This window comes from Hylaeus anthracinus, unplaced genomic scaffold, assembly GCF_026225885.1.
Source record: "Hylaeus anthracinus isolate JK02 unplaced genomic scaffold, UHH_iyHylAnth1.0_haploid 0, whole genome shotgun sequence".
Classification (NCBI taxonomy): domain Eukaryota; kingdom Metazoa; phylum Arthropoda; class Insecta; order Hymenoptera; family Colletidae; genus Hylaeus; species Hylaeus anthracinus.
The window spans coordinates 25,487,435-25,513,637 of record NW_026533254.1 but is presented as its reverse complement, the minus strand read 5'-3'; the positions used below and the strand labels follow the sequence as shown (position 1 = coordinate 25,513,637).

The 26,203-nt window shown below is 38.6% G+C and overlaps 2 protein-coding genes across 4 annotated transcripts; both read right to left on the bottom strand.

Moving 5' to 3' along the window:
* Window positions 1-1,343: 1,343 nt before the first annotated feature.
* LOC128888076 (transient receptor potential cation channel trpm) lies at window positions 1,344-19,119 on the bottom strand. 3 transcript variants are annotated; one of them, XM_054144714.1, is made up of 18 exons: window positions 18,281-19,119; window positions 17,976-18,152; window positions 17,655-17,813; window positions 16,960-17,070; window positions 16,752-16,834; window positions 16,185-16,241; window positions 15,478-15,661; window positions 15,184-15,397; window positions 14,945-15,104; window positions 14,718-14,854; window positions 13,479-14,654; window positions 13,175-13,386; window positions 12,869-13,036; window positions 10,663-10,875; window positions 10,229-10,577; window positions 9,775-9,920; window positions 9,107-9,697; window positions 1,344-8,836 (listed from the first exon to the last, which is right to left on the bottom strand). In XM_054144714.1, exons 4-18 carry the CDS (start codon window positions 17,020-17,022, stop codon window positions 7,529-7,531), a joined length of 5,061 nt encoding a protein of 1,686 aa, XP_054000689.1. In that variant the 5' UTR covers window positions 17,023-17,070; window positions 17,655-17,813; window positions 17,976-18,152; window positions 18,281-19,119; the 3' UTR covers window positions 1,344-7,528. The 3 variants fall into 3 exon arrangements, with proteins under 3 accessions (XP_054000689.1, XP_054000681.1, XP_054000697.1); XM_054144706.1 differs by lacking the exon at window positions 16,960-17,070 and having other exon boundaries at window positions 13,479-14,854; XM_054144722.1 differs by lacking the exons at window positions 16,185-16,241; window positions 16,960-17,070 and having other exon boundaries at window positions 13,479-14,854.
* A 146-nt stretch (window positions 19,120-19,265) lies between these two features.
* Window positions 19,266-20,843, bottom strand: LOC128888297 (polyglutamine-binding protein 1). The gene is made up of 6 exons (XM_054145025.1): window positions 20,577-20,843; window positions 20,295-20,404; window positions 20,038-20,213; window positions 19,786-19,966; window positions 19,554-19,717; window positions 19,266-19,472 (listed from the first exon to the last, which is right to left on the bottom strand). The coding sequence occupies exons 1-6, from the start codon at window positions 20,644-20,646 to the stop codon at window positions 19,280-19,282; spliced, it is 894 nt and encodes a 297-aa protein (XP_054001000.1). The 5' UTR covers window positions 20,647-20,843; the 3' UTR covers window positions 19,266-19,279.
* Between the last annotated feature and the right edge of the window lie 5,360 nt (window positions 20,844-26,203).

The window sequence follows — 26,203 nt, the reverse complement described above, 5'->3', positions numbered from 1 at the left end:
TATTTGTACCGCTCACGGTATATAGGTACAAAATCTAACGATAGTTACGATCTAAGCGACGACTTTAACGCTGGGCGTCGTATAATTACTGGTACAATGTGATCCAACGATAAATAAGTAGAAAATGTAGTAGAAAATTTGTTCCTACAAGGCTTCGTTTCTGAGATAATTAACGTAGAAGATCATTTTTAAGATAATTTACGTTTTTAAGATAATTAACGTAAAGTGTGCACGTGCTCCGAATACATTCGAAATCAATTATTTCGAAAACGAAGCATTGTACGAAAAATTTCCATTCTACATGGTGTCCCAAAAACGTTGGAGGTCCTTGAAAGGGGTGGTTCGGGAGGTGATTTGAAACAACTTTTTCCTTAGCAAAAATGTTGTACGAGGCTTCGTTGAGGAGATATCAACGGAAAACCTCCGACAAATCAGACCGCGCGTATACCGTTGGAGCGGCCGTAGTAGGCGTGGCTACCCGGTAGGCGACCGCGCTCATACGCTACCGCGGCCGTTCCAACGGTATATGCGCGCTCTGATTGGTCGGAGGTTTTTCGTTGATATCTCCTCAACGAAGCCGCGTACAACATTTTCGCTAAGGAAAAAGTTGTTTCAAATCACCTCCCGAACCACCCTTTTCAACGTGTTACAACATTTTTGGGCCACCCTGTATTTTCGATTTACTCCATCATGGCGAGTCGATAACTACTCTCGGTTGTACCATGTAATTTTGAAATGCCCCGCATAGCGACCACAGTTGCGTTCGAAAGGCGCATTTTGATACATTATATCTTAAAAGCTGCCGCGAAACAATTTGATAGCAGCGTAAACGTTAACATCATCGAAACACTTTTGTAAATGATACATACGTTTTCGTTAAGTTTCCTCTAACGTTGCAAGCACGAATGGAAGGAAAGATGTTCGCGAAAGCTCGAGACGAAACAAACAGTTCGACTAAAATGCACGAAGCGACGAGTCTTACGAATTCTACAAAGTTCGTCGACGAACAAATCGCGAGATTTCGTTGTTTGATTTCAATAATCGATTTGGATCGTCTTGTGCAAGGCTCGACTTACGCGACAGCACCTTTTTCATTTTATTTTCTATCGTATTTCTCTCTCTCTCTCTCTCTCTCTCTCTCTCTCTCTCTCTCTCTCTCTCTCTCTCTCTCTCTCTCTCTCCCCCCCCCCCCTTAAAACTTTCATCTCATCGTGGATGTCATTTGGATTCGTTGGGCGACGTCGAAAGTCAAAAAACTTGTCAACATTATTCCGTGTAAACTAACGACACGAATTTCGTACGCTTAATGTTAGTAATGATTCTATTAATTCGACAGCAACGCGAGAAAAAAATTTTAATTTAATTACGCTCCTACTTATAATTAATACATGTATATATATGTATTTTAAATTCATTATTATATATGCTTTGTATAATTAATTATTATCAAATAAAAATTTTATTGTAAGTGCTTTTTCAAAAGTTTGAGCTTGAACCTATCTCTGCCAATTTTATCCTGGATTCAGGACGCATTGAAAGTAACGATTACAGGAACCATAAACGGAGGTACGAACTCGTTACACTCAAAATTAATCGTGCTAATTCAACACGATGCTGAACTCGAAGAAACTCGAGAGAAAGAACGGGTCTCGTCCCTCTAAAAATTCAGCAACAGATCGATCGATTTATATTGTACGATTCATCTCGTCTGTTTACCGATTCTAAAACAATGGCGGAATCAACGAAAGAATCTACAGTGGGTGTAGAAAGTATTCGTACACCGATCAATTAAAAAAAAAAAAAAAAAAAAAAAACCTATGTAAAATTGTAATGTATTAACTTATTCTTTATAAACAATGACATTCTACATGATCTCGGAAATCTCTATAATAGATAGATTACAAAAAAAAAAGAATAGCTATTTATGTAAGTTGCGAAATTAACAAGAAAAAAATAATTAATCGATAGAAATATCGAAGCAATAAGTATTCGCACAACTGTTTAATTTTTAAAACTTCATTAAAAAAAAAAAAGAAATTTACATTAATTTATAAGTATATAATACCATTAAGTAATAATTATTGCAACTCTTTTAAGCGTTAAATTAACTAAATTATTAGTTATTCGAAGTTGGATCTTTTTCCATTCTTCTATTAGAGCCTTTTTTAAAAGTACTTTACTGGAAATTTGATGTTTTCTAATTCGTACCGGGCCCATAAACTAACGTGTTTACGTTACAAACTCTACTGTAAATGGTTCGTCATAAGTAGACTGCTGATCTTTATGCATTTATAGGAAATTCGAATATCCAAGAAACTACAAAATACAAACAATATCGAAGAATATAAAAAAGATTGAAAGTAGAGATCGTGTTATAATATTTGCAGAATACAATAAATTCCTATTTAGGTTCAATTTTCGTAGGCACGTTCGCCAAGATTTTATTTTGCATAAAGATCCGCAGTCTAGTCACAAGAATCGTACAAATACTTATTGCATCTATACTTTTACCCACTTTTCGCGTTTATTTTGTTCATTTCACAAATTATATTAACTAGTAAATGTTGTTTGGACTATATCCATCTTAGAGACTTCCGAGAATATGTAAAATAAACATTGATTATAAAAAATGAAATTAAGAAACTACAATCTCACACAAATGTTTTTTTGGCAAATTGTATTGCTGTACGAATACATTACACCTACTGCACGTCGACTGGAAAAAGTTTGGAGAAGTTTCACGAAGGTGAATCCCCGTGAGTAGCGGGAAGTAGAACATCTTTTGATTTCACAAATGTCAAACAACATTTGTCGCTATTATTAATAAAATAATTTAATCCTATCGATTTCTTCTTGAATATATAAATAAATATCTTATTATTCTGTCTTCGATTCGAAGCTTAACATTTGTCGCTATCGTTACAGCTCTTTCCTTGCAACTATTACAATGTAATTACAAGGGGGACTAACATTAATACCTTAAGGGGGAAGTCTGGTCCAGCTAATGTATTTTTCTAATGCATACAATTTCCAGATATAATTAATGTTTGTTATTGAAACTTTTTGTACATATAAAGGGACGTTCAAAGAAGAAAATTTGACAGTGTAGATTTAATTTGAACGTTTTCACTGAATCCTTTCCTTGCAACTACTATATCTATATATGTATACATATCTGTATAGTATATAGTATATATACATATATATACATATATATACATATATATAGTATATATACACGTACATACAACTTGTTTTACATACAAAGGGACGTTGAAAGAAAAAAATTTAACAGTGTAGATTTAATTTGAACGTTTTCATCGAATCCTTTCCTTGCAAGTACTATATCTATATATGTATACATATCTGTATAGTATATAGTATACATATCTGTATAGTATATAGTATATATACATATACATACAACTTGTTTTACATACAAAGGGACGTTGAAAGAAGAAAATTTGACAGTGTAGATTTAATTTGAACGTTTTCACCGAATCCTTTCCTTGCAAGTACTATATCTATATATGTATACATATCTGTATTGTATATAGTATATATACATATATATACAACTTGTTTGACATACAAAGGGACGTTGAAAGAAGAAAATTTGACAGTGTAGATTTAATTTGAACGCTTTCACCGAATTCTTTCCTTGCAACTACTATATCTATATATGTGTACATATATATATACATATATATATATATACATATATATACATATGTATACATATAGTATATATACATACAATGTAGTATATAAGTGTACATTCGAATTAAATCTACACTGTCAAATTGTCTTCTTTGAACGTCCCTTTAAACGTACAAAAAGTTTCAATAACAAACATTAATTATATCTGGAAATTATATGCATTAGAGAAATACATTAGCTGGACCATTCTCCCCTCCCTTAAAACCTCACCTTTAATTTCAGGCTTAAAATTTATCGTTATTATTCCTAACACTTATAACTCGATACGAACAGTAACAAGACAGTGACAAGAAGAACAATGATTCTTGTGACATGCTCGTCGTTGTCTCCATCGAACGTCTTCGAACTATTAAACGGTAACAGCATTCGGTTAAGGCAGTAAGACAGGGAAAAGTTTCGCGTCGATTCTTTCGTTCGTTCCGCCACGAAATAATTAACAGAGCGTTGTTTCCTTTGGAACAGTCTTTAGTTCGCCCGTGCTCGCTCTACGCCATCTCTTCCATCTGAAAATTTTAGCCTACTGTGTACACTTTTATATTAGGCATCCGTTCGTTTCTATTTGTTATTTGTTGTTGTTGTTGTTTTTTTTTTGTGTGTCTTTTTTACGTATCCTCTAGATTCAAATATCAAACGTTCTGTTTTCTTTTTTTTTTCTCTTTTTTTTTTTCATTTTTTGTTGTTGTTCAGTTTGTGGATTTTATCGTAGGTACTAACACGAGGCTTGGCTTCGTTCCAGGGAACGTATCCGCGTGATATGGTTCGCATTTCTTACGTGGTCCTTAAAGTCTGTGTTCGACGCAGCAAGGTAGTGCGTGATAAGGCCCTAAATGTACAGGGTGTAAAGAGAAGTATTCGTCGTGGCGCGATTTACGCGTCTTGAAGTACTTGAACGTTTCCGGTTTCGAAACCGGAACAAAGATTCACGGCGACGAATACGTTCGTTTACATTCTGTACTTCAAAAGATTCATAAAAACGTTCGGCAGTAACATGATAGACGCGTGCGAATCGTTCGCGAGTAATTGCGCAATCTGTATTAACCGTTTGCACTCGAGGCATTTTTATCTGGTATCTGCCAGCAACTCGAGATGTTTCTTAAGCATTCAATTGCCATGAATTCTAAGCTAACTAGATTTGAGAACAAGATCACCTCGACGACAATCTTTCTATCGACAATTGGAGCTCCAAAGAAATTAAACCTAAAGAAAGGTATCGCAGATTAGGTATCGTACATTCGCTGCGTGAAACCTAATGGTGACTGAGAGTCACGTCTCGAGTGCAAAGGGTTAAATATCCCATGTATACGGTACATTTATTAGAGAAAATCTCTGACGGAGATTACGAGACCTGACCAGGGTGAAGTTTACCGTGAACAATCACACCTAATTGCCGTTTCAATTACGTGAGAAAGATAGAGGCTTTAGTGGTCTCTAATTTCTAATTCTAGAGAGGCTGCCGCCTCTATCTATCAGGCATTGTTCGATCGAGTACAAAACGCGTAAATTAATTATACAAGTACGCAAACTGCCCCTTAAGAGATGCACAAAAGATGCACAAAAGATGCACAAAAGATGCATTTAACTGTTTGCAGTCCAGATATTCCGTTTCCAGTACAGTCGGGCACGGGACGGCAAAGAGTTAAAATTAAGCGACGTTACACTCGGAGTATTTCGATAATGTCTTTCTTTCCACGTTTCCATTTGTATCGGAATGACGGTAAACCTGCGACAGGACGGTTTCCCATGTAACGTCGATGAAAAGTCGAGTAAAGATCGATTCAGACTATACGACACGGACCGTCACGTTCCGGCAACGACACGTACCGGCACCGACACGATAAAACATTCAAACACGCGTTTTAATGGAACTATTCATGCTGTTCCCGTTGACGGAACGTTCAGATCGGTGTCTGTTGAGTGTGAATAGTTCCATTAAAACGCTTGTTTGAATGTTTTGTCGTGTCGTTGCTGGTCCGTGTCGTATAGTCTGAATCGACCTTTAATCGGTCCGCAGTTTCGTGTATCGATTTAATACAAACGCTATCGCACGTGTCCTAAACGATAACAAAGCTGCATACATCGTTAGCAGAAAATTATTTACATCGAGTACACTCGATCCTCGCTCGTCGATTGTTCTACGTTCACTAAAATGAAATTGCACCCGAGGCCGGTACAGTTTCCGTAACATTCTCTCGGCGCGATGTCACGCGTTAACAAACAAATTGTACGTGCATATAAAATTGAAAAGTACACGGTCTAGAAAATGGAAGGAACTTGAGAAATGCTCGTATAGTGCATTAAATACGTTTCACGTAAGCGACGGTAACACAAGATCTCCTCGGAACGCAATTGGTTTGGTCGAAAGTACCGCGACGTCGAATTGGAATTTCCAAGTAGGCGCAAATAAGTATTGAACCGATCGGTACGTTCGAAAAGAAACATAACCAACGTCGTTGCAACTGAGACCTTCTTTGCATTAAACATATTGTGCGCGTACGTATTATCTATGGTATATTATAAATCCTAATGTTGTTGATAGCGATCGACCGCGCACGAACACGATCGAGTGCGCTACACGATACACAAAGTCGACGATATTATTTTTAACAAGCAATCGGACAGAGTGAATGAAGCGAAGAATCGAAAAATATCTTCACTTATTCGCCATGTGTACATTTACACCGGATACTTCCTAGATACCGGCTGCTAATTAGATCGTATACATGGAAATTATAGCTATAATTATGTACGCTGAAATTATTATTAACATCGTAGCGGACATTTATAAAATTAGTTTGCTATTGGAAGCGTTAGAAAGCTGAAAGTTTTAAAAATAAATTACAGCGATGAACGTGTAATATTGTGCGACGTTCATTTCCGTACAATTTCTTTGAGTATTTGAAACGCGAATCGCAAGAGTCGATTTCCTTTATGATTGTACTAGGTTTATAAATAATTTGTAAAATTGTCCACGGACATGCATAACATACAAATTAAAATATGCCCTATAGTTATGTAAAATTGCTAAAAACGATCAAACGAAAAAGGAAGCTACGTGACAACAAATTGCAATGTACAATTCTCGAATAGCCGAGTTAATCGAATAATTTTCACGTTTGTATATACAAATTTATGTGCATATATGTACAATACGCCAAGTACTCAAAGATAAAAGTAATCGAGCTATTAGTTTAAAAAAGAAATATGTTTAAAACATTGTAAAAAAACAAAAGAAAGAAAGAAAGAAAGAAAAAAGAAAAAATTGGAGCTAAAAATCTGTTCACAGCGTACTCATTCTTGATACGCGAATTGAAATAATGCGCAGTAAGCATTCGATTCGACGACGTTTATGGGCAGAGATGGGCGCGATTACATTCGGATACTAGAGACGGTAATTCACCTGGCGATGGGACTTATTCGCTCGTCCAACGCCAAGTATCGTTTCATCCTGTAATTCGGTCTAATCGTTATTAAGCGAATATTAAATATCGCCCATCTCTGAATCGCGATGATAACCTTCATACTAAGCATATCAAATTTACAAAAGGTACGAATAAGATACAAATAAAAATGTTTAAATTGAACTTTAAAATTCGTTACTTTTTAGCATGGTAAAGATTTCGATTGTAAACTATGCCTTTGTTAACGAGTCTACTTCGACTCGTACCGGCTTACCTTAATTACCATCACAATTTTCTTACGAATCGAGCACTTATTAGGCGTATAAATCGCTCGGTAGAAATCAGCTCGCAGTCGAGCCTGATCAATTTTATACGTATGTTGAAGTTAGGTTAGCGTTTATGGATAATATTCAGCACATGGTCTCCGAAGCAGGAGCAGGTACGGTGTTCAAATTCTTGTCGTTGGGATCGGAGCTCTCGGAGTCGCGAATCGGTGGCCTCGATAGCGTCTGTTCGATTTCTCTCGTGACACTGATAGTAGGCGCGGGCCTGCGAGATTCTTCGTCGATGGCAGAGGCTCTGCGTAGCTGGTGTCTGTGTTCGTTCGATATGAAGAAAGGACCGCCGCCGCTCGCTTCGTCCGAGGTATGCAGAGGTTCGTCGTCGTCCTCTATGTACCTTCTTTGTATCAGATCCTCCATCTGTTGGTAATCGCATTCCTCGGCATCGCGCAGGTGTTCGTTCTCGATTTGCCAAGCCATCTCTGCGTTAGACATCCCGGAGTGGTGTCTGGCTCTCGAAGGCGGCGGAGAAATAGGTGGCGTTCGAGGTGGACTCAAGAGTCCGCAGTAACTTTCTAGTTCGTCCGTTATGCTCGTGTATTCTGCTCGCATCGCCAGAAGAATCGAGCGTTGAGTGCTGCTCGTCGACGACACGGATGGAATTACCGCGACTCGTGGCTCTGCCCAGGTCACGCCTCTCGCGATGCCAGAGGGGACCATCACGTCGTCGGACTCTGAACGTGTCCTGCTGTTCTGTCGAGTGGGACGTTCCGTGGAATCTTGTCTGGTTGGTTCCGAGGCTGGCGCCTCGCTGCTCGCCTCTCTGCTAGGTTCTTTGCTCGTAGCCTCTCTGCTCGTGGCATCCCTACTGGTATCTCTACTCAGTTCCCTGCTGGTTTGTCTGCTAGGGTCTGTGCTCAACTCTCTGCTACTAGGCTCTCTGCTCTGGTCCCCGCTGGGATCCATGCTCAGTTCCCTGCTCCCCGACTGGGATTCCTTCTTTATCGTTTCCCCTTCGCCGTCTCCTTTGCTCACTTCCGTTTCCTGGCTCGTTGTCGTTTTCACGTCGTCCTGACAGTGTCCATCTCCGCTCACGGACGATTCGTTTCTGCTCAGATTCTCGCGAGACGCGATTGCCTCTGACTGTTTCAGAACGTCGTCGTCCAATGGCTGACCTAGATTGAGGAACGTGCCATCGGTCAACGACCGTACGAGCCTCTTACGTTTCAGCGTGATAGTCGGTAGCTGCGTATGAGAGTCTGTCTCCGACAGAACTTCCGAACGTTCCGATACCCTGCGCACGCGACCTTCTACGTCGAAACCAGATAGGGCTTCTATGTTGGGCATGTGCGTCGCCATGAACCGATGTATGACCCCCAAATGAGCCAGAGTCTGCTCGTTCAACTCTTCCAGCTTACGTATACGGAATTCCACTGCCTGAAATGTAATAACGTTAATATTTTCTACACTGATATATTGGGCTGTCTGGAAAGTCCATGACGATTTTTAGTAGGCGATACAGGTCTGAATATATCGGAATGGCTGAAAACAAATAAAATGTGTATATTCCTTAACAGGTGAAAAGGTTGTGGAACAAAATGGTACATATATAATTCAAACATGTCTTTGAATTTTTCTTAAAAATAGGCATGAACTTTCCGTACAATCCAATTGAACATTAAAACGAGTATCGGAGGATGTTATTACCTGAAGCGAAGCGTTCTGAGTGTGCTCCTTCTTATCGATGTCTTCTATCTTCTGATGCATATTCTCGACCCTCTCCGTTGTAACCTTCACGCGCTCCTCCGTGGACATTTGCAGCTTCAGCTCTTGCTCGCGGAAGTATCCTTCGACGCAGTCTTCTTCGAAATCGTATAGGCGCGCCATGTCGTCGCGCTCAAGGAACAACTTGAGCCCGTTGTCGTTTATTTCACCCGTACTCGCTTTCCCTTGAGTCACATATCGCAGCAAATATTTCACCAGCAGATATATGTGACAAACTACAATGAGTGGAGGAGGTAAAACTGGTTTCTGTTCGTACTCCATAACGACAGTAAAACGTTGGAACATCCAAACTTGGTGCGCCACCGCGTTTACTTCATTGAAAATATTATTAAAAACCGCAATCAAAAGGTTTATCAGTAAAATGTTCGCGACTAAGAGATAAACGGACATTACGGCAGGTGTGATCCAGCGGCCTGGAAGACATGGTATCATTCCTGGTTCGTCTCCGCAATCAGGGTCTATATTATCCGCGTATACTTCTCCGTACAACATAAAATATGGCTCCATGAATATCTGTACAACAAGAAATTTCTTCTATAAAAATAATATATCACCATTTTGCAAGAATAGTATTCGTAAAAGTTACGTACGTCTCGAATAATTTTTAATTTAGGCTCAGCATTGGGATTTAAAATAGCTTGCCGCGTGACTCCGAAGCTCATCAACACGACTAATAAAAGCACCACGAAGTATATCATATTTTTCACCATCTTTCCCATCATGGTGACCAAAGGACCTGACGAAATCAACCAAGAGTTTAATTATCGTATGCCCGACTGCGTATACGTATTGGGTTGTCTGGAAAGTCCGTGCCTATTTTCGATAGGTGGTACACGTCTGTTTATATTGGAATGGTTGTAAACAATCAACATGGGTGCATCCCTTAAAAGGTGGAAAGGTTCGTGGAACAAAATGGTATTTCTATAATACAATAAATATATATCAACATTCAAATACGTCTTTGAATTTCTCTTAAAAATTGCCACGAACTTTCTGGACAACCTAATATTCACGTAAATGACCAGTTTAAGCAACATAACATACCGAAGTACTTATTTACACCGAGGATATTGAATATCCGTAGGTACCAATAAATACAATCGACGCAGTAAATGACACGACCGATGTCGAGAGTGGAGTGTCGCAAGCGTAACGCTAGACCAATTTGAAAAAAAATGATAGCTGCTGCATCGCAAGGATTCCACATATTCCATGCCCACACGCTAAATTTGTGCGAAAGTGTGGCTGGCTCCGACGTAGCGATCTCGCGTACTTTCTCGCATCCCAGCGTGCAAACATACGTGATCGCGTAAATCTCTGCCAGCGACGGATGATCGTCCATATGTATAAGGATGCAGTACGAGAAGAGAACCAAAAAAATGATGTACGCTATCTGTAAGAAAAATAAATTTCGTGTTTTAGCGATGCAATTAAAAATTCGTCTGAATGTAAATTAATTTCAAGGGAGAAAAACTTACAGCATTTGCCCAGAACTTTGTGATAGGTGCCGTATAAAATTCGTATAACTTTTTCTTCAGTCGTAGTGGCCTGCTAGTTTTAATATCGTAATAATCAGAGTGAATGTCGTACGAACGTTGAACACCGTCGTCGTTATCCGTCAGGACTTTCCCATTTTCTTGTACGATTGTTTCCTTTACTACTGCCGTGGTGTGTTCGTTGCTGATCAAAGCCTATATAGAGAAATAAAACTTTCAGTAAAGTTTATGCGCCCGTTAGACCGTACAGGACATTGACATACAGATAACAGGAATTTATCGAATACTGGATATGTATCGGTACTTGTTTTAGCTAATTGTTGGTCATTCTTGGGAATCGTTTACGGTACAAATATTGCTAACGAATCGATTGTAAAAAGGTTTCTTGGTAGAATAATACATAGTACGGGAGAAGCAAATGCTAAACTAAAAATGTTTTCGTACCGTTCCAGAATATTGTGGATGAAGTGCGGACAGAGAGTTGGGTAAACATTGGACATATAATTTCTCTACAAATGTAACTACCGCTATAGGATGTCGGTAACACGAAGAAATTATGAGAATAATGTACACGCCAGATGAATTTCTTTTCTACTGAACGAAAAACAGAAACAAGAGAGAATACAAAAGCAACGGATACAGTGTAGTTTGTGTTAAGAATCATGACTGTGTAGAATAGAAATCATTAGTGCACATCGAAATGTAATGCAAGGAAAGCGATATAGCTGAAATTGTTTCGTAATTTCAAATGATGATCCGCCGACCCTTTTCCTTTCGATCAACACTGACTTATTAAAATGTGAATCGCTGAGAGGCGAGGCTGCATTGACGCAGCCGAGTTAACAAATACCAAGGACAAATTGTTAATGACGTACGGTTGGTAATGATTACAGATATCGACCGCGATGGAAAACATCGGTATAGAAAATAAAAGGATCAATTCACGAAACTTGTTTGTTTCTTTTTCTCCTATGGTTACATCGCATGATAACTCGCGTAAATTTTTAACGTTTATAGGAAACGATACCGATATTTTTGCGGTAATTTATCGACATCGAGATAAACGATTTTGTGGTATTTATAATACAGGACGATTCGTTTACGATAGAAGCGTTAGTTATCATCCTCACCGGTACAGATTCCGATACTGAATAAACAGAAGTTTTCCTTGACGATAACTAATAACAAAAGAGAGATAGTTGAAAAGTGCACCGGAAAGTGTGAACTTATTGGTCATAGAATCATTGCGTTTCAGGCCATTATAGATATACCTTAGCGCCTTGTTGGCTGCTGGATTTGTTGCGTACGCTCAGGCTCCTGCGCTGACGTTTCTAAAAAACAATTCATACGCATACCCACATAGTCTATGAGTTATAAAACACATGTTCAATACCTCTAATAGTGATCGATACGTTTTACCACTGAATACAGATCCGGTTACTAAGCGTATGACGTCCTTTCTGAACAAACTGTTTAAACGTACACATTTACATAATAAAGATAATAAAATCATACGTGATGAATGCTATATCCTTCGAACATGTAAACAATGAAAACTAAAAGGTACAAAATCAGACGCTGTGACGTACTGTTTAACCCTTAAATGGCTAATAGACTCTCTCGTGCTCCAAACGTTCGATGCAGGCACGCAAAAATAGAACCTACATGCGTATACGTTTTTATATAATTTTTCAAACTACTGTTCAAAACCAGCAACCATATATTTCAATTTATGCCACAAACAATCATTTCTTTCCAAGTAAGATATTACAACTCGACAAGTATCTAACTACAATTACGCTGAATATCGTACTCTGGTTCGATTTATCGTTGCTACTAATCTCCATTTGCAAATGATACAAAATTAAAAATTTGTACAATGAATGATCGACATTCGAACGAAACTACTAAAAATAACGAAGCAATGATTGTTGGCACGTACTCGAAGTAAATAAATAATTGCAGCATGAGAAATGAGTAATGAATCATCATAAATGCAATGACAGATTTTTACTAATTAATACAAATTAGATTCTACACCTTTATAACCATTGCTCAACTGTAATAATATTGATCACGAGAATTAATTACATATATTTTAGGTTTGTTTCGAATCAAATCACCTCTCGTATAGTTATTTACTGCTGTGATTTTATTAAAGAAATAAAAAAAAAAACATAATTATTACCTCGACATCGGGACCAGTTGGCGCACCATGCTCGGAATCACTGTCTTCCTTCTCATCCTCAAGAGCAATCAAGTGTTCCTCTTGAGTCTGTGGCATTAACTGTAACTCTTCGCGACTTTTAAATTCCAAACGCGCTATATAAAATGGACAGACCAGTCCGAGTACGACCTACAAAATATTTGTGTAAATTACTTGAAGAAAACAACGCAAGTACATGTGGCAATAAATGGGGTTGGTGTCAGATCACCGACAATGTTTAAATCGACACTTATTTCACCGACTTATTTCAATAAATGTGCTACTTACTTTCAAATTTGTATTCTTTCTTGTTCGAAGACCGCCCATCCACAGATCAGCTAAGATAATCTGACTGCAAGTGTGCGCCAAAAGGGGACGATGATTAGCCGTGACAGCTAGGGAAAGACACGTCTGGCCAGACCAGTGCTGAAGTTCAGAAGTGAGTAGCTGTTGCGTTTGATCGTCATCTTGCCGATAGCAATAATCTAACAATTCCAGTGCTACGGAAGAAAATGATATACATATAGACGTGACAATCGTCGTTTCTAAAACTATGCAATTCTATACGATTCTCCTATAAATGTATTCGTACCAATATTTTCGAATTCCTTTCCATAGTTTCGTAGCTCGTCGTACACTTCCGTTTCGAGGTCATCCTCGGCAGCTTCGTGAGCCATGGCTTTGTACAACTTGAGGGCGACGAGCGACTTGGCCAATGCTTCCTCGCCGTGCTGCCACATCAGCAACGCCATTTGCTGACGTTTCGTTAAAACAGCCCAAATGAGCAGCTCGTTGAAAGGGTACTCGAAGAGAGGCGTTTCGGGATGAGCTGGCAACGTCTCCGCGAGTAGACTTATCGTCGAACTCTCTTGCTTGTTACCAGAGCCGGCGTAGTAACGCGTAGCGTTACCCCACACGTAGCTGTTTCGATGCATGTGCTGCTGATGGGCTCCGGATCTCTTCATCACTTTGGTATAAATCAAACGGAACTTTCTGCGAGTGTATTGGGAACGGTACGCGCCGCCCATTAATTTATTTATCACGAGCCCGATGTCGTGCAGCGTGTACATGTAACCACGTGGAATATTCGGTCGCACGTCTCGCAGGATGTAGCCTAACGTGTTCGAAGGACCTTCTTTGGTATTGTACAACTCTTCGAGACGCGGAATGGATAAGAACTTTCGCATGGAAACCCCGTTCTCCAGGAGAAGCTTCACGAAGTCGATCCTGTCGTGTTGCAAAGCCTGCATCATCGCTTGTTCCAAAGCACCCGGTGGCCATTTTTGTCCATACACGAATATTTCGCTGCGCGCTATGTCCACTCTGTTCCAAATTAGAGATAGCGACAACTGTTCGGCTGGAGACAATTGTTTCGACTTGAATAAAGCTGTCAGTATCGTTTGATCGAGCTCTTGGGGGCGATCTTGGGTTATCCTAAATACCGTTATCAAGTGCTTCTTACGCGTACACTGCAAAAGTTCCGAGTATAATTGGCACGCCGGTTCGGAAGTGACTTTGAACGTGCGCTTGATCGTTTCCAACACCTGTTCCCTCATACTCTCTAATGGTCCCTCGTTTTCTCCCCCCTCTCCGTCACCGTCGGACGCGTACTTGTGCATGAAAGCGATGAGATCAGCTGCGCGACCCGAGCCATCGCAAACTACTACAGGAACAGGCGGATCATCCGTAACGTACTCCAAAACTGAACGTATCGTGTTCGTTCCTCCTTCGATGACTAACGCCACGACAGGAATGCTGCTATGCGTATCTGTAACAACGACGTTCGCATAAATTCCTCGAAAATTATTACAACAGTGATTACTACACTTACACGGCTGTAATTTCAAATTGGAAATATATTTTTCTAATTTTCTGCGCAACACGATCTCTGCGCCGTACCGTCCACCGGTCCCATTATCCACCAGTAAGAAATATGCGTGTCGGTTATTTAGGACTGCATATTTGGTCCTGGAGAATTTTAATAATTTTAAGATTATTATTTTAAAACGCACCATTTTAAAACAAAATTCCTGGCTCTCTCTCTCTCTCTATTCTTACCATGGAGATGAAACGCAATCGTAAGGTATTTCGCCTCCTCGGCCCACGAGTTCATGGCTTTTATCTAAAATTCCCCATGGAGCAATGCCTATGCTCACGACGCGTCCTTGTCTTTGGGATCTCTCTAATAGCAATGCATCTCCTACTTGCCTTGTTACACCTATAAAATTATAATTTAAATATTTGATCCACTTGGTTGCAGACTGTCTCAATTCAATCTTGAACTTGCTCGAACCGACCTGTATTCGTCCCACCCGTGAATATCCATGCGCCAGTTGTTTTAGCAGCCTTCAATAAACCCTTCCTCAAAACTTTCTTTAAACTAGGCTGAAGATCGAAATTGGGACGACCACCGTGTACAGTAATCAGTAGCTTCGGTAAACCTAAATTCCACTCCCTGCACAGCAACTGTACTATCGGCTCTGGCCTTGTGTCATGAGCTAGTCTCACATACTACGAATGAGATATTATTAAAAATATTACGAATAACAAAGAATTTGACCGTTTAAATTTGATTAACGTTCGTCGCTTACTTGTGCTTTCGTTGGATGCGCACCTTGGAATTCAATTGTTCCGTACGCATCGGTTGGAAATGGTCGCGTATTTTTACCGGGTGACCATTGCTCTCGATCCTTCTCTTTGGTATTACTAGCAGTAAAACTTTGTACGTCTGCTCCAGTTCCGCAGTGATGAGTGTAAGAATATCCACAACAACATCTAAAATAATCGATATTTTGTTATTGGTTTAGTAACGAGAAATTAGATGGATTTGAACGTAATAGATATTCGATTTTTCTGTGTTTAATTATCATCGAATTATTCCAATTATATTTGATATATCGGTAATTATTACATATACACTATGTACGAAGCATGGTGTTACTAGAATAATGATATTCCTTGCATAAATATGGCTTAATTATAATATGATCAAAAGCATGATGAGTGACCTCAAAAAGAAAAAGCAAGTATGTTTCATGAAAAACAAAACGTAACTATGTAATATGATGGAATTCGTGTGTTTCTTTTAAAATACGCTATAAAACCTTACAGTTTAGCAGCATTTTGTATAAACTTCTATCGAAGCTGAGAACAGTATAGATTGCATGTAACATAAGTAATTAATTAACTATTTAAAAATGTAGATAACACGGTATATGTAAAATATTTGCAGAAGCAATATTAAATATTTTTCAAGTAAGATTATAAGATCGCGGCAGAACGCATAATGAACTCTCACCTGGAAGTGGTGATCACATCATACTCTGCATTCTTATCTCCGTGTACTTGCATAAACCTATAAACGGAACGAAAGAAAGAAAAGTAAATGAAAAGTAAATGAACACAAGGAAATGTGTTAGTAATGACCTGAAAAAAGTTCGAAATAAATTTCTCAATAATAATTAGGCGTTACGAAACATAAACGATGATGACGCATAACAAATGTGTTGAAAGACTAATCTACGAATAAAAATTAACTGCAAGATTAACGAAGTCGCTCTACGATTTTTATCATAGCGTCTTATATTGCCTCTGCAAAAATATTTTTCAGCAGAAATAAATGAATACGAAAGTTGAACAACACATGATGTTATTTAACACTGAACAAAACATGAGATGATGGTCGATGAATATTGAAAATAAATTAATTTCTGTGCTTACTTGAAATTTGGTCATTCTATAAGAAATAAACTTCCGTAAATTTCACAACCATAACTTAGTTTATCTATTGATACGGCTTAAATCGTGATAGGGTATATACAATTATATGTTATTTTTTACAGCATTACCTAAATGTATTACATACCTGTGCTCATCTTTAGCGCTTGGAATAAATTTTGAACATTCCCTTTTTTGAAAAGTCGCCTCTATCCAGCTGCGTTCGGTTGCCTGTAACGAGCGTGAGTCACATATTCGCGATTATAAAATGTAAATTCGAGGACATTCGACATTATAATATTAACATAAGTAATATTATTTTCAAACAAATGAAATAAAAACTAAACAAATTATACCTTTGCCTTTTTTCTCTTCATTTTGGGAGTACTGGCTCCACAGATAATACTTCCAATTGCCATCTTGATACGTATCAAAACTTATATTCACCTTAATGACCGATACACTAACTAAAAGAGAACGTTAACAGAACAAAATAAAATCACAAGAAAATTATAATAAAATATAATTTAACATAAATGTCATGTGTGCACTAAATTGCGTAATAAATACAAACATATTGTCATTTAATAACACTAGTTAAAATGAGAAACCTAGTTAAAAATTAATATTTGAACCTGTAAATGAAGCTAAACGTTTAAAAAACCACGAGATAATATCTTTATTTGTATCAATAACATCATAAACCATAAGTTGAATACTAATATTTGATTGAAGTTATTTTAGAGAGAGTATACATAACTGTGACGAATACTTAACAAAATAAAACTGTAAACATAAAATGGCCAAGAAAACTTTCATGTTATAGAGATAAGATAAATGAATGAGATAAGGAAAATACGCTTTAATGTTCATTGAAATTTCTGTCTTGTACGTAGTCACTAGTAACTACATACAAAAGCAAGTATTTGTGGCAATTGAATTTCATTTGTTGGTACGTTATACACGAGGAATAGTAGAGAAAAGGCACCAAGTATATTATTTGAATATTTCTGCATAAAACATTGGGTAAAATAATTTTAATTTCGCTCACCACTCTGCAACTCTTCGTTTTGTCTATCATATCTACATAGAACTGCATGGATAATATCGGTAACTCTGCGCCTGATAGAATAAGTATTTATAGTTTAAAACTACTTTGTAAGAAGAGTTATCGGTCGGTATTTATCCAATAGGAATAAACCAGAGTTATCTGAAACAAGATTAATACGTAAAGTGGATAATACGTTTGAATGGATATCCAAAGCTTTAGGTGTGTTAAGTATCGAGGCTAACAAAATGTTTGCAAACAAGCATCGCAGGCATTCGAACAACTGCCTGGAAGCGAGAATCGCATCGTGCTCTGCACTCTCACCTTCTTGTCCAAGAGTTCGTTAAATTTCATTTAGCCAAGATTATTGGAATTTGAATCACAGATTAACGAGAAATCAATAACAATACGATGCTCAGGCGAATACAACGATAATGTGACATTTCGAAAATCGGCGGGAAAATTCTATATCTGTCATGTGCCTCTTGATTAACCTGAAAACTTCATAAATATTTCAACGACAAATTGTAAAAGCTTCGTGGATGAATTTAATAGAAAAATGACGGTTGAATTTCGGGCATTTTGGTATTTAAATGTCTGGTAACGAACATGCAACTGATAACACATACCTTGCAAATACGTGGGTGACGATTCTCAAGTTATTGTGTTCATAGTGCGTAAATTATCACGCATCCAGGGAAACAGCACGCTCGTACGAGCTCGTGATGTTTCGCAACTCCTCTTATAATTCATAAAATCCTTTTTTTTTTTACGTCACGCAATTAACGTTACAGGATATTTACGTACGCCGTTGGCATTTTTGCATCGCTGGACGTATACGTCGTCGAATCGACACCACGTCTTCGAATGTAGACCAGGCACGACGCAATTCCACCAAAAAAATATCTGTGGAAATCTCTCGCGCCGAGAATTCGTTCCATTATCCGGGTATCATCCCTTGAAAATATCGAGCTTCCTCCCCTGCATCGTTACTGACAAACTAGGCCAAGAACAAGGTTAACTTTAACATTCGACTCAAAGATATCGGCGGTACCGTCAACTGCGATGTTCGAATGGTAAATTCGAAAAGTTTGAATTTTTTCGATGTGAATTTACTTCGGACGCATTTTCGTGCTGGTTTATCGCTGTTTTCATTCACGAAACACTTTTCGTTCCATGAAATTGCTAGCTTTCTTCGTTATACGATATCGATTGATAGAAGGAAATTTTAATTGAAACGACCTCGGCAACTTGTTATTATTTTCTTTATCACGATGGTGCAAGTTCAGCGTACTGATAATTTGTAAACTATAAATATACGAAACACGTGTTGTTTCTATTAGAAGATTTTTTTTTCTTCATAGATAGTGTTTTGTGTTGCTTTATTTTCTATCGATCATTAGGTCGAGCAAGAATAATTACGAGCGTATATTCGCATGGATAAATTATTTCATGTTTGAATTAAGGGTGCAAAATATTTAATGAAAACAATTCGAATGACTGACTATTTGAATGTTTTGTGCGATAATCGACTATGCAGATATTAGTAGAAAATAAATAAATGGGGTTTTAGTACAATTTATTAGAGTTGTATAATAAATTGTATAATCCGTAAAAGGTTAAAGCTTTTATTCTGGTTTTTCGGGACCCGACACTTTCGATTTATTAGACGATTCTGATTCTGTTTTATTAGCTCTATTCGATCTAAGTACAGCCCCTGGACTGGGGTACGGCCTCATCTGATACAGCGGCCCTGAAGCAGTTGTGTCTGCTCCTGTTTTGGCTTCGTTGTGCCTTGCTAAACCATCTGACCACTTCCCCCTATAAAATACGACGAAACGAATAATATTGACAGTTAAACTTAACATTCTCGAGTTTTGAGACAATTCTTCAGAAGAATACCGTGGAATATCGCTATAAGATGCTGGATCCATGGGGTCTAGTGTGCGGTCTTTTTTATCTTTACTATCAGATCTATCCAATCTCTGTACTCTTTTATTATCTATTGATTTATGTCTCAATCTGTTCTCTACTTTCCTGTCTTTTTTCGGATCTGGTTCATCCATCTGAAAAGCCATTCCATTAGATGAAAAAGGCGTATGTATATGATCAACAGCTACATTAAATTACTAACTTCCATCGATTCTTGATCGCTACCACTATCGTCGCTCGACAAGTTATCATCCTGCTCCGCTGCTTTAAGATGTAACTCCTCTCTTAATTGAGATGCTGGCTGAGATATCTGACATTTTGGATGACCTGGTGGTAACCAGGATACCAGATCAGATGACCAGTCCCAGTAATAATGTTGACCGCTAAATGAAAAACATTCCTGTAACGAATATTAAAAACACTAACAATTGGAAGGGAAAAGATCTATACTCGCCTCCCTGGATCGTAAACAGCTTTCCATGTCTCCGGCAAAGGATACTTCTGTATAAGACGCATTTGTTTCTTCAAGTATTTATCCAAAGGCTGTATATGCCCGAGTCCCCATAATTCTTTACATTTCTTTGTACAATCATGATAAATATTGTATTTATTGGGACAGCCACTGTATCCCTGAAATAAAATTGATAAATTAATTACAAGTTAACCTTCGCACTTTGCATAGACATTGGTTTATACTAGTACGATACTTGCCATGAATTTTTGAGAAATATCAATTGGACTAATCTCGTCTTTTGTACTGTCATAATCCTCCGCGATTACTTCTTCGTGGACCCTTTTCTTCGATTCTTTCCTCGCGGATTCTGGAAACAATTCGTATTAATTTCACATAACCTAATCGTTCATACAGTAAACATAACCTTACGATATCTTGACGCGAAACGCAGTTTAAGAGTCGTTTGAAGAAATAAAAGAGAGCAAATAAGAGAAGCTAAATAAGTAGATATATTAAATAAAGATTCTAACGATAAATACCATGTTTCTCGGAGCCACAAATGAGTCCTCTCTTCGCGAGTCGTGCAGCTAAAGCAGCAGGAAGCGGCATGTTCTGTCTTCAATTATACCTTGCACTGTCTTTCCTTCCGATTCGAATTTCCAAATATTGATTGGATAACAAACTCATTTACTAAAATTCACTCCGCTCTTCATAAACATGTTTGTTTACTCTTGGTACCACAATCACGAGTCGTGACAACCCGATAACAGCGCCAATCGTAAATCATAATTGCATTCAAAGTAACGAAAAGAAACTTCAAGAACTGAAAAAAAAAGAGTAAAGCATAATTAGTATCTTATACAAAGTTGTTGAAAATCTTTGACCAGATAATTATGGGTTACAATAATTCTATTATGGATCCGAGATGGATGCAATTCGATGCATAATTTATAAAAAAAAATTTAGACCTTGTATACTAATTAGAAAAATACAGGGTGTCCCAAAAATGTTGTAACACCTTGAAAGAGGTGAATATTTCCCCTCGAAATTGAGCAACCTTTGTTCGAAACATTTTTCGCTAACTCTAATAGTTTCCGAGAAATTCTACCGGGGAATTTAAAATGGACCACCCTGTATATATAGGGTGTCCCAAAAATGTTGGAGGTCCTTGAAAGGGGTGGTTCGGGAGGTGATTTGAAACAACTTTTCCCTTTCCGAAAATGTCGGATGGGGTTTCGTTTAGGAGATATTAACAGAAAAGCTCGACCAATCAGAGCGCGAGTAGTCTACGCCACTGCGGGCGCTCCACCGCTCTGATTGGTCGGGGGTTTTCTGTTAATATCTCCTAAATGAAACCCCATCCGACATTTTCGCAAAGGAAAAAGTTGTTTCAAATCACTTCCCGAACCACCCCTTTCAAGGACCTCCAACATTTTTGGGACACCCTGTATATACAGAGTGGAGGTAATTTGAAACAACTTTTTCCTCAGCGAAAATGTTGTCCGAGGCTTCGTTAAGGAGATATTAAGCGAAAAACCCCGGACCAATCGGAACGCGAGGACGCCGGCGGAGGGCGGCCGCTTAGCGCGTAGCTTACGCCTACCGTGGGCGGGGTCCACCGGCATACTCGCGCTCTGATTGGTCGCGGTTCTTCGCTTAATATCTCCGTAAAGAAGCCTCGGACAACATTTTCGCTAAGGAAAAAGTTGTTTCAAATCACCTTTCGAACCACCAATTTCAAGGTGTTGCAACATTTTTGGGACATCCTGTATACAGAAGGGTGATTAAAATCTAATTATAATCGTCCTGGCAGTGAATCGAACGTGGGGTTGAAGGACGCACAGAGGACACGCAGGGGTGAACGAACGATTGCGAAGAAATACTCACTTCATAGACGACACTCGTTGACAGTAATCGTTCAGAATATATTTACAAGAGCAGTACAAAGAATAACGCGATATTACACGTACATATTTTGTTACGTACACTAACAAGTAATTGGTAAGCAGGTGAACAGTTTAATTGTTAATCGAGGCACGTGACAATAAGGCATTTCTACAGAGGACAGATACGATCGTATACATATAAGATATCAATCTATCACGCGATCCCATTGTTAACCTTCATTCTTTACACGCCATTCCCAAACTCATTACAAAATCTACTGTATCGCATGGTTTGTTTTTTATTTTACTTCTTTTTTTGCTTTTTACCAAAAGATAGACGCGTATGTACGGAGTGTCTCATTGGTCAAGCGTCGTCTCGAATGTTTCTCTTTCGGTTTCAACGTTATCATTGAAATTTCACGACACGTGACTGAAATGGAAACTTGACGATCCACAAACACGATCCTAAGGAAGTTCAAGAACAACATTATGGACATGGATACACGAAACGAGACACTCTGTACATAACATGCTAGGAACCATCGAAGGTTGATGCCCAAGGTTGTTCGAAGGTCATGGAGTTCTTTTTTTTTCTTTTTACTTTTTTTTTTTATAGGAAAAGTCTATGACCTTGGAATCGTAAAAGTACAGTATCGAAGAAAGTAACGGGTTAATTCTAACGATTATCCTTCCGATTCTCCCTCCCTAATGAAAGCAACAGAAATCCTGTACGACACCCTGTTATTCTGTATAATCCTTAGAATCGTTTAGAACGTTAAGACACCCTTCGATGGAAAAAAAAGAAAAGAAAAACAAATGATCGTTAGAAAATCTCACGCAAAAAGAACGATCTATAGTTGGCAATCCGGTTGATCTTACATGTTTACAATCGTATAAATTACACTTTAGTGGACGTCACAATGAAAGTTTGTGTTAGTACTCGGTGCAAAGATGCGTTATCGCTTTTTTTCCTCTTTTTCTTTTTTGAGTGTACGTGTGCGTTTTTGTTACACCGATTATAGTATACCGCGTGGATTTGTCGAGTGTGCAAACGGGTACACAATAAAAGTATCTCTAAATTGTACAGTTCGAACGATCGAAGGACGATCGATGAAAGATCGAGATGGATGATCGAGCGACACAGATACGGATTACACGATACGGTGTTGCGTTACAACGTGCGCTTTTACACAGGAGAATGTGTGTGTGTGTGTGTATGTGTGTACAAAAAAAATAGAAATAAAAACGTATCAAAGACTTGTACAAAGTATTAAATAAAATAATTGAGAGATAGAAAAAGTAGTCGACTGATTCATCGCTTCCTATAAATTTCCAACTAATTAACATGTTGCGAACAAAAAACCATGATTAACATTTGTAAAGTGAATTGTTAGCAACTTTGATAAGATAAATTCTTGCTATCTTCAAAAAAGAAGTACTGCACGGTAACAACGATAGTACATCGAAAGATCGTTCAAAAGTGTTACGGTTGTTTTTTGTTTTCAGAGGTACAATTGGGAACATCGAACAACAAAGTTAAGATGTACGTTACAAACGGACAAAGACGTTCACGGAGTGGACAATTACGAGAAAAATGAACGAAACGTGTTCACAGATCCGAAAGAAGAGTTTCGCGTTGGCCACAAACATACACTATTATTTTATTACATAACCGTTGAACATTTCTGACGTGAGCAAACGTTCACTTCCGGTTCCGGATGTACCGACGTTCCATTTAACAACAACGAAAAGGACGTTCGGGTACTCGTAAGCAACCGGAAACCTCGGGAAAATTTGTTCCGGTAGTTCAAGAAACAAATGTTGCGATTTATTTAAACGAGTGACTCGATCGAGTTTGCACACGTCGAATATGCCAACAGAAACATACAGTTCGCACAACAATACATACGTACTCGTTCTACCCGTATGTGTATATTATTTTGATCTGCAAAGCGTGAAACGTCTGGTAGTTTTCTTTCAATGTTATTTCAACAAAACAGGGTATTTAACTTCCTATAGAGCTTTCAAGTTCCTTTTAACTTCCTTTGTACAGAATTCTGGAGCTCCAAGTCCTGCGAGTTTCGTGGTAACGTAACCCTTCGCATCGAAGGGAAAGCTTCCCCTGTTATTAGGGGGACCGAAAAGTAATGTAATTTTCTTTTACATTAAATTCAAGCAAATTCATTCTTAATAAGTAGACTACGGAAGTTTATGCACGATAAATATGGAAAATATGCACGAAACATGTGCAAAATATGCACGAACAATTTGAATAAAAGTATAATAAGTAACATATTAGTATGTTACAGAATATTCGTTATGTACACACACATATAAAATACTTCTCACAATTCTCGTTTTCGAACTCTCGTTGGATTTTCACGTAACCGCGGTAGCTTTCTTTGGATCGGTTGCATAGGGTGTAAAAGTACATGGTGTCCGAAAAATGTTGCAACACCTTGAAAAGGATGGTTCAGGAGGTGATTTGAAACAACTTTTTCCTTAGCGAAAATGTTGTCCGAGGCTTCGTTACGGAGATATTAAGCGAAGAACCCCGGACCAATCGGAACGCGAGTACGCCGGCGGAGGGCGGCCGCCTAGCGCGTAGCTTACGCCTACCGTGGGCGGGGTCCACCGGCATACTCTCGCTCTGATTGGTCGCGGTTGTTCGCTTAATATCTCCTCAACGAAGCCTCGGACAACATTTTCGCTAAGGAAAAAGTTGTTCCAAATCACCTCCTGAATCACCCCTTTCAAGGCGTCGCAACATTTTTGGGACACCCTGTAGAGTTGGAGTCGAAATGGTGATCTAATCGCAGATCGGACGTTTCACGCGTGGCAGACCAAAGTTTCGAAGAAGACAACAGGACAGGTAATTGTGTAGGTACATTAGAGCTGTCGCGTTACAGGAAACCGACCCCGTTTGGTCGCACGTCATATCTCTAGACATGGTATCCTTCAAAACTCGGTCCCGATTAGAAAGTACACGCCACCGACTAAAGCTCTGAGCGTCTCGAGAGACACGGTTTTCGTCAACAGTCAACGGTTAGAAAAATATTACAAGTTCCCATCGTCTTTTGTACACCAACATCGCATGTATATTGTACATCGCATGTACTCGCTACATCCGACGGAATTCAAATAATTGGTATCGTTTGTTGCGACAAACTTAACGGACGAAAAAACTGCAGGTGTTGGATTAACACTTGGCAGGCACGTGCGAATGCTGCGAACCTTGATAACGGTAAACAGTGCTAGAGTGATAAACGCTAGTGTACTCTTCGCGTACAGGCAGCGACTTTGGCGTGACCTTGGCTCGACCTTGTCACCTTTACACGTAAAACCTACCAACGATTAAAATTCTGATAATTGTCAACGGTTTAGGAACGACCTATCGCAACTGAAACGTTCAATTTTTTCACCTTTGTTCACGTTAATTGTTTCGACAACGTGGATGTGAAATTGTTTAAGTACACGATTTGCTTTTTAAGATTACTTTTAACCCTTTGCGCTCGAGTGGCGCCTCCAGGGCGACAATTTTACTCGCATCAAAATACAGCCAATTATTAATCGAAATGATATATAACACGTTGAGTCGTGAATGGTTTCAGTAAGGGTGCGCGGTATTCCCGAAAATATTCGGGATTCTCGAGTTGATTCGAGATTCCCGACGACGCACGGGATGTAGAATAATATCTGAAGTTTCCGAAAGTGTTGTTATTCTGGAAAATTTCAGGATTCCAAATGTACGGGATTTCGAAATTCCGGGAATCCCGGGTGTATTCGGTATTCTGAAATTCTAGGGAATTCCATCCCGACCGGGATACAACGCACCCCTGGTTTTCGGATGTTTCTTTTCGAAGCAGAGTTTTTGGTGTTTACAGAGATATAATTACAGAAAATGGGCTCGGATTTCGATTCTACAGAGAAATGGCTCGAGCGCAAAGGGTTAAGATTACTTTCGTGATCACTGTCGGGGTTAGTTTAAACAAGGAACTCTTGTTTCAACTGTCGCGTAAAAATATACATACACGTTCGTTGAATTAAACGTTTGACGCGATTCGCGCGTGCCCAAGTGACGTTTAAATAAAATACTGCCAAATATAAAAACCAAGTAAAATGTATTCTATGGGAAACATCATATCATTATGCTGGTACACTGAAATATAACCACAATGCGTGTTTACAATGTTCCGTGTGTGTTTTGTGATGTGCACAGAGCTGTATGAAATAATTGTTGATTACCGCTAAACTCCGACAATTATCACACTGACCGAGTA

Excerpts from the sequence above, each read along its gene's own strand:
- LOC128888076 (XM_054144706.1), bottom strand. The coding sequence starts at position 17,702 with ATGCAGTTCTATGTAGATATGATAGACAAAACGAAGAGTTGCAGAGTG. Across the intron at positions 16,242-16,751 it reads AGCGCTAAAGATGAGCACAG|GTTTATGCAAGTACACGGAG; the intron begins GTATGTAATACA and ends TTCCGTTTATAG. Across the intron at positions 9,698-9,774 it reads AATTAAAAATTATTCGAGAC|ATATTCATGGAGCCATATTT; the intron begins GTACGTAACTTT and ends CTTGTTGTACAG.
- LOC128888297 (XM_054145025.1), bottom strand. The coding sequence starts at position 20,646 with ATGCCGCTTCCTGCTGCTTTAGCTGCACGACTCGCGAAGAGAGGACTC. Across the intron at positions 20,214-20,294 it reads ATATTTCTCAAAAATTCATG|GGATACAGTGGCTGTCCCAA; the intron begins GCAAGTATCGTA and ends ATTTTATTTCAG. Across the intron at positions 19,967-20,037 it reads GCTGTTTACGATCCAGGGAG|CGGTCAACATTATTACTGGG; the intron begins GCGAGTATAGAT and ends TTTTTCATTTAG.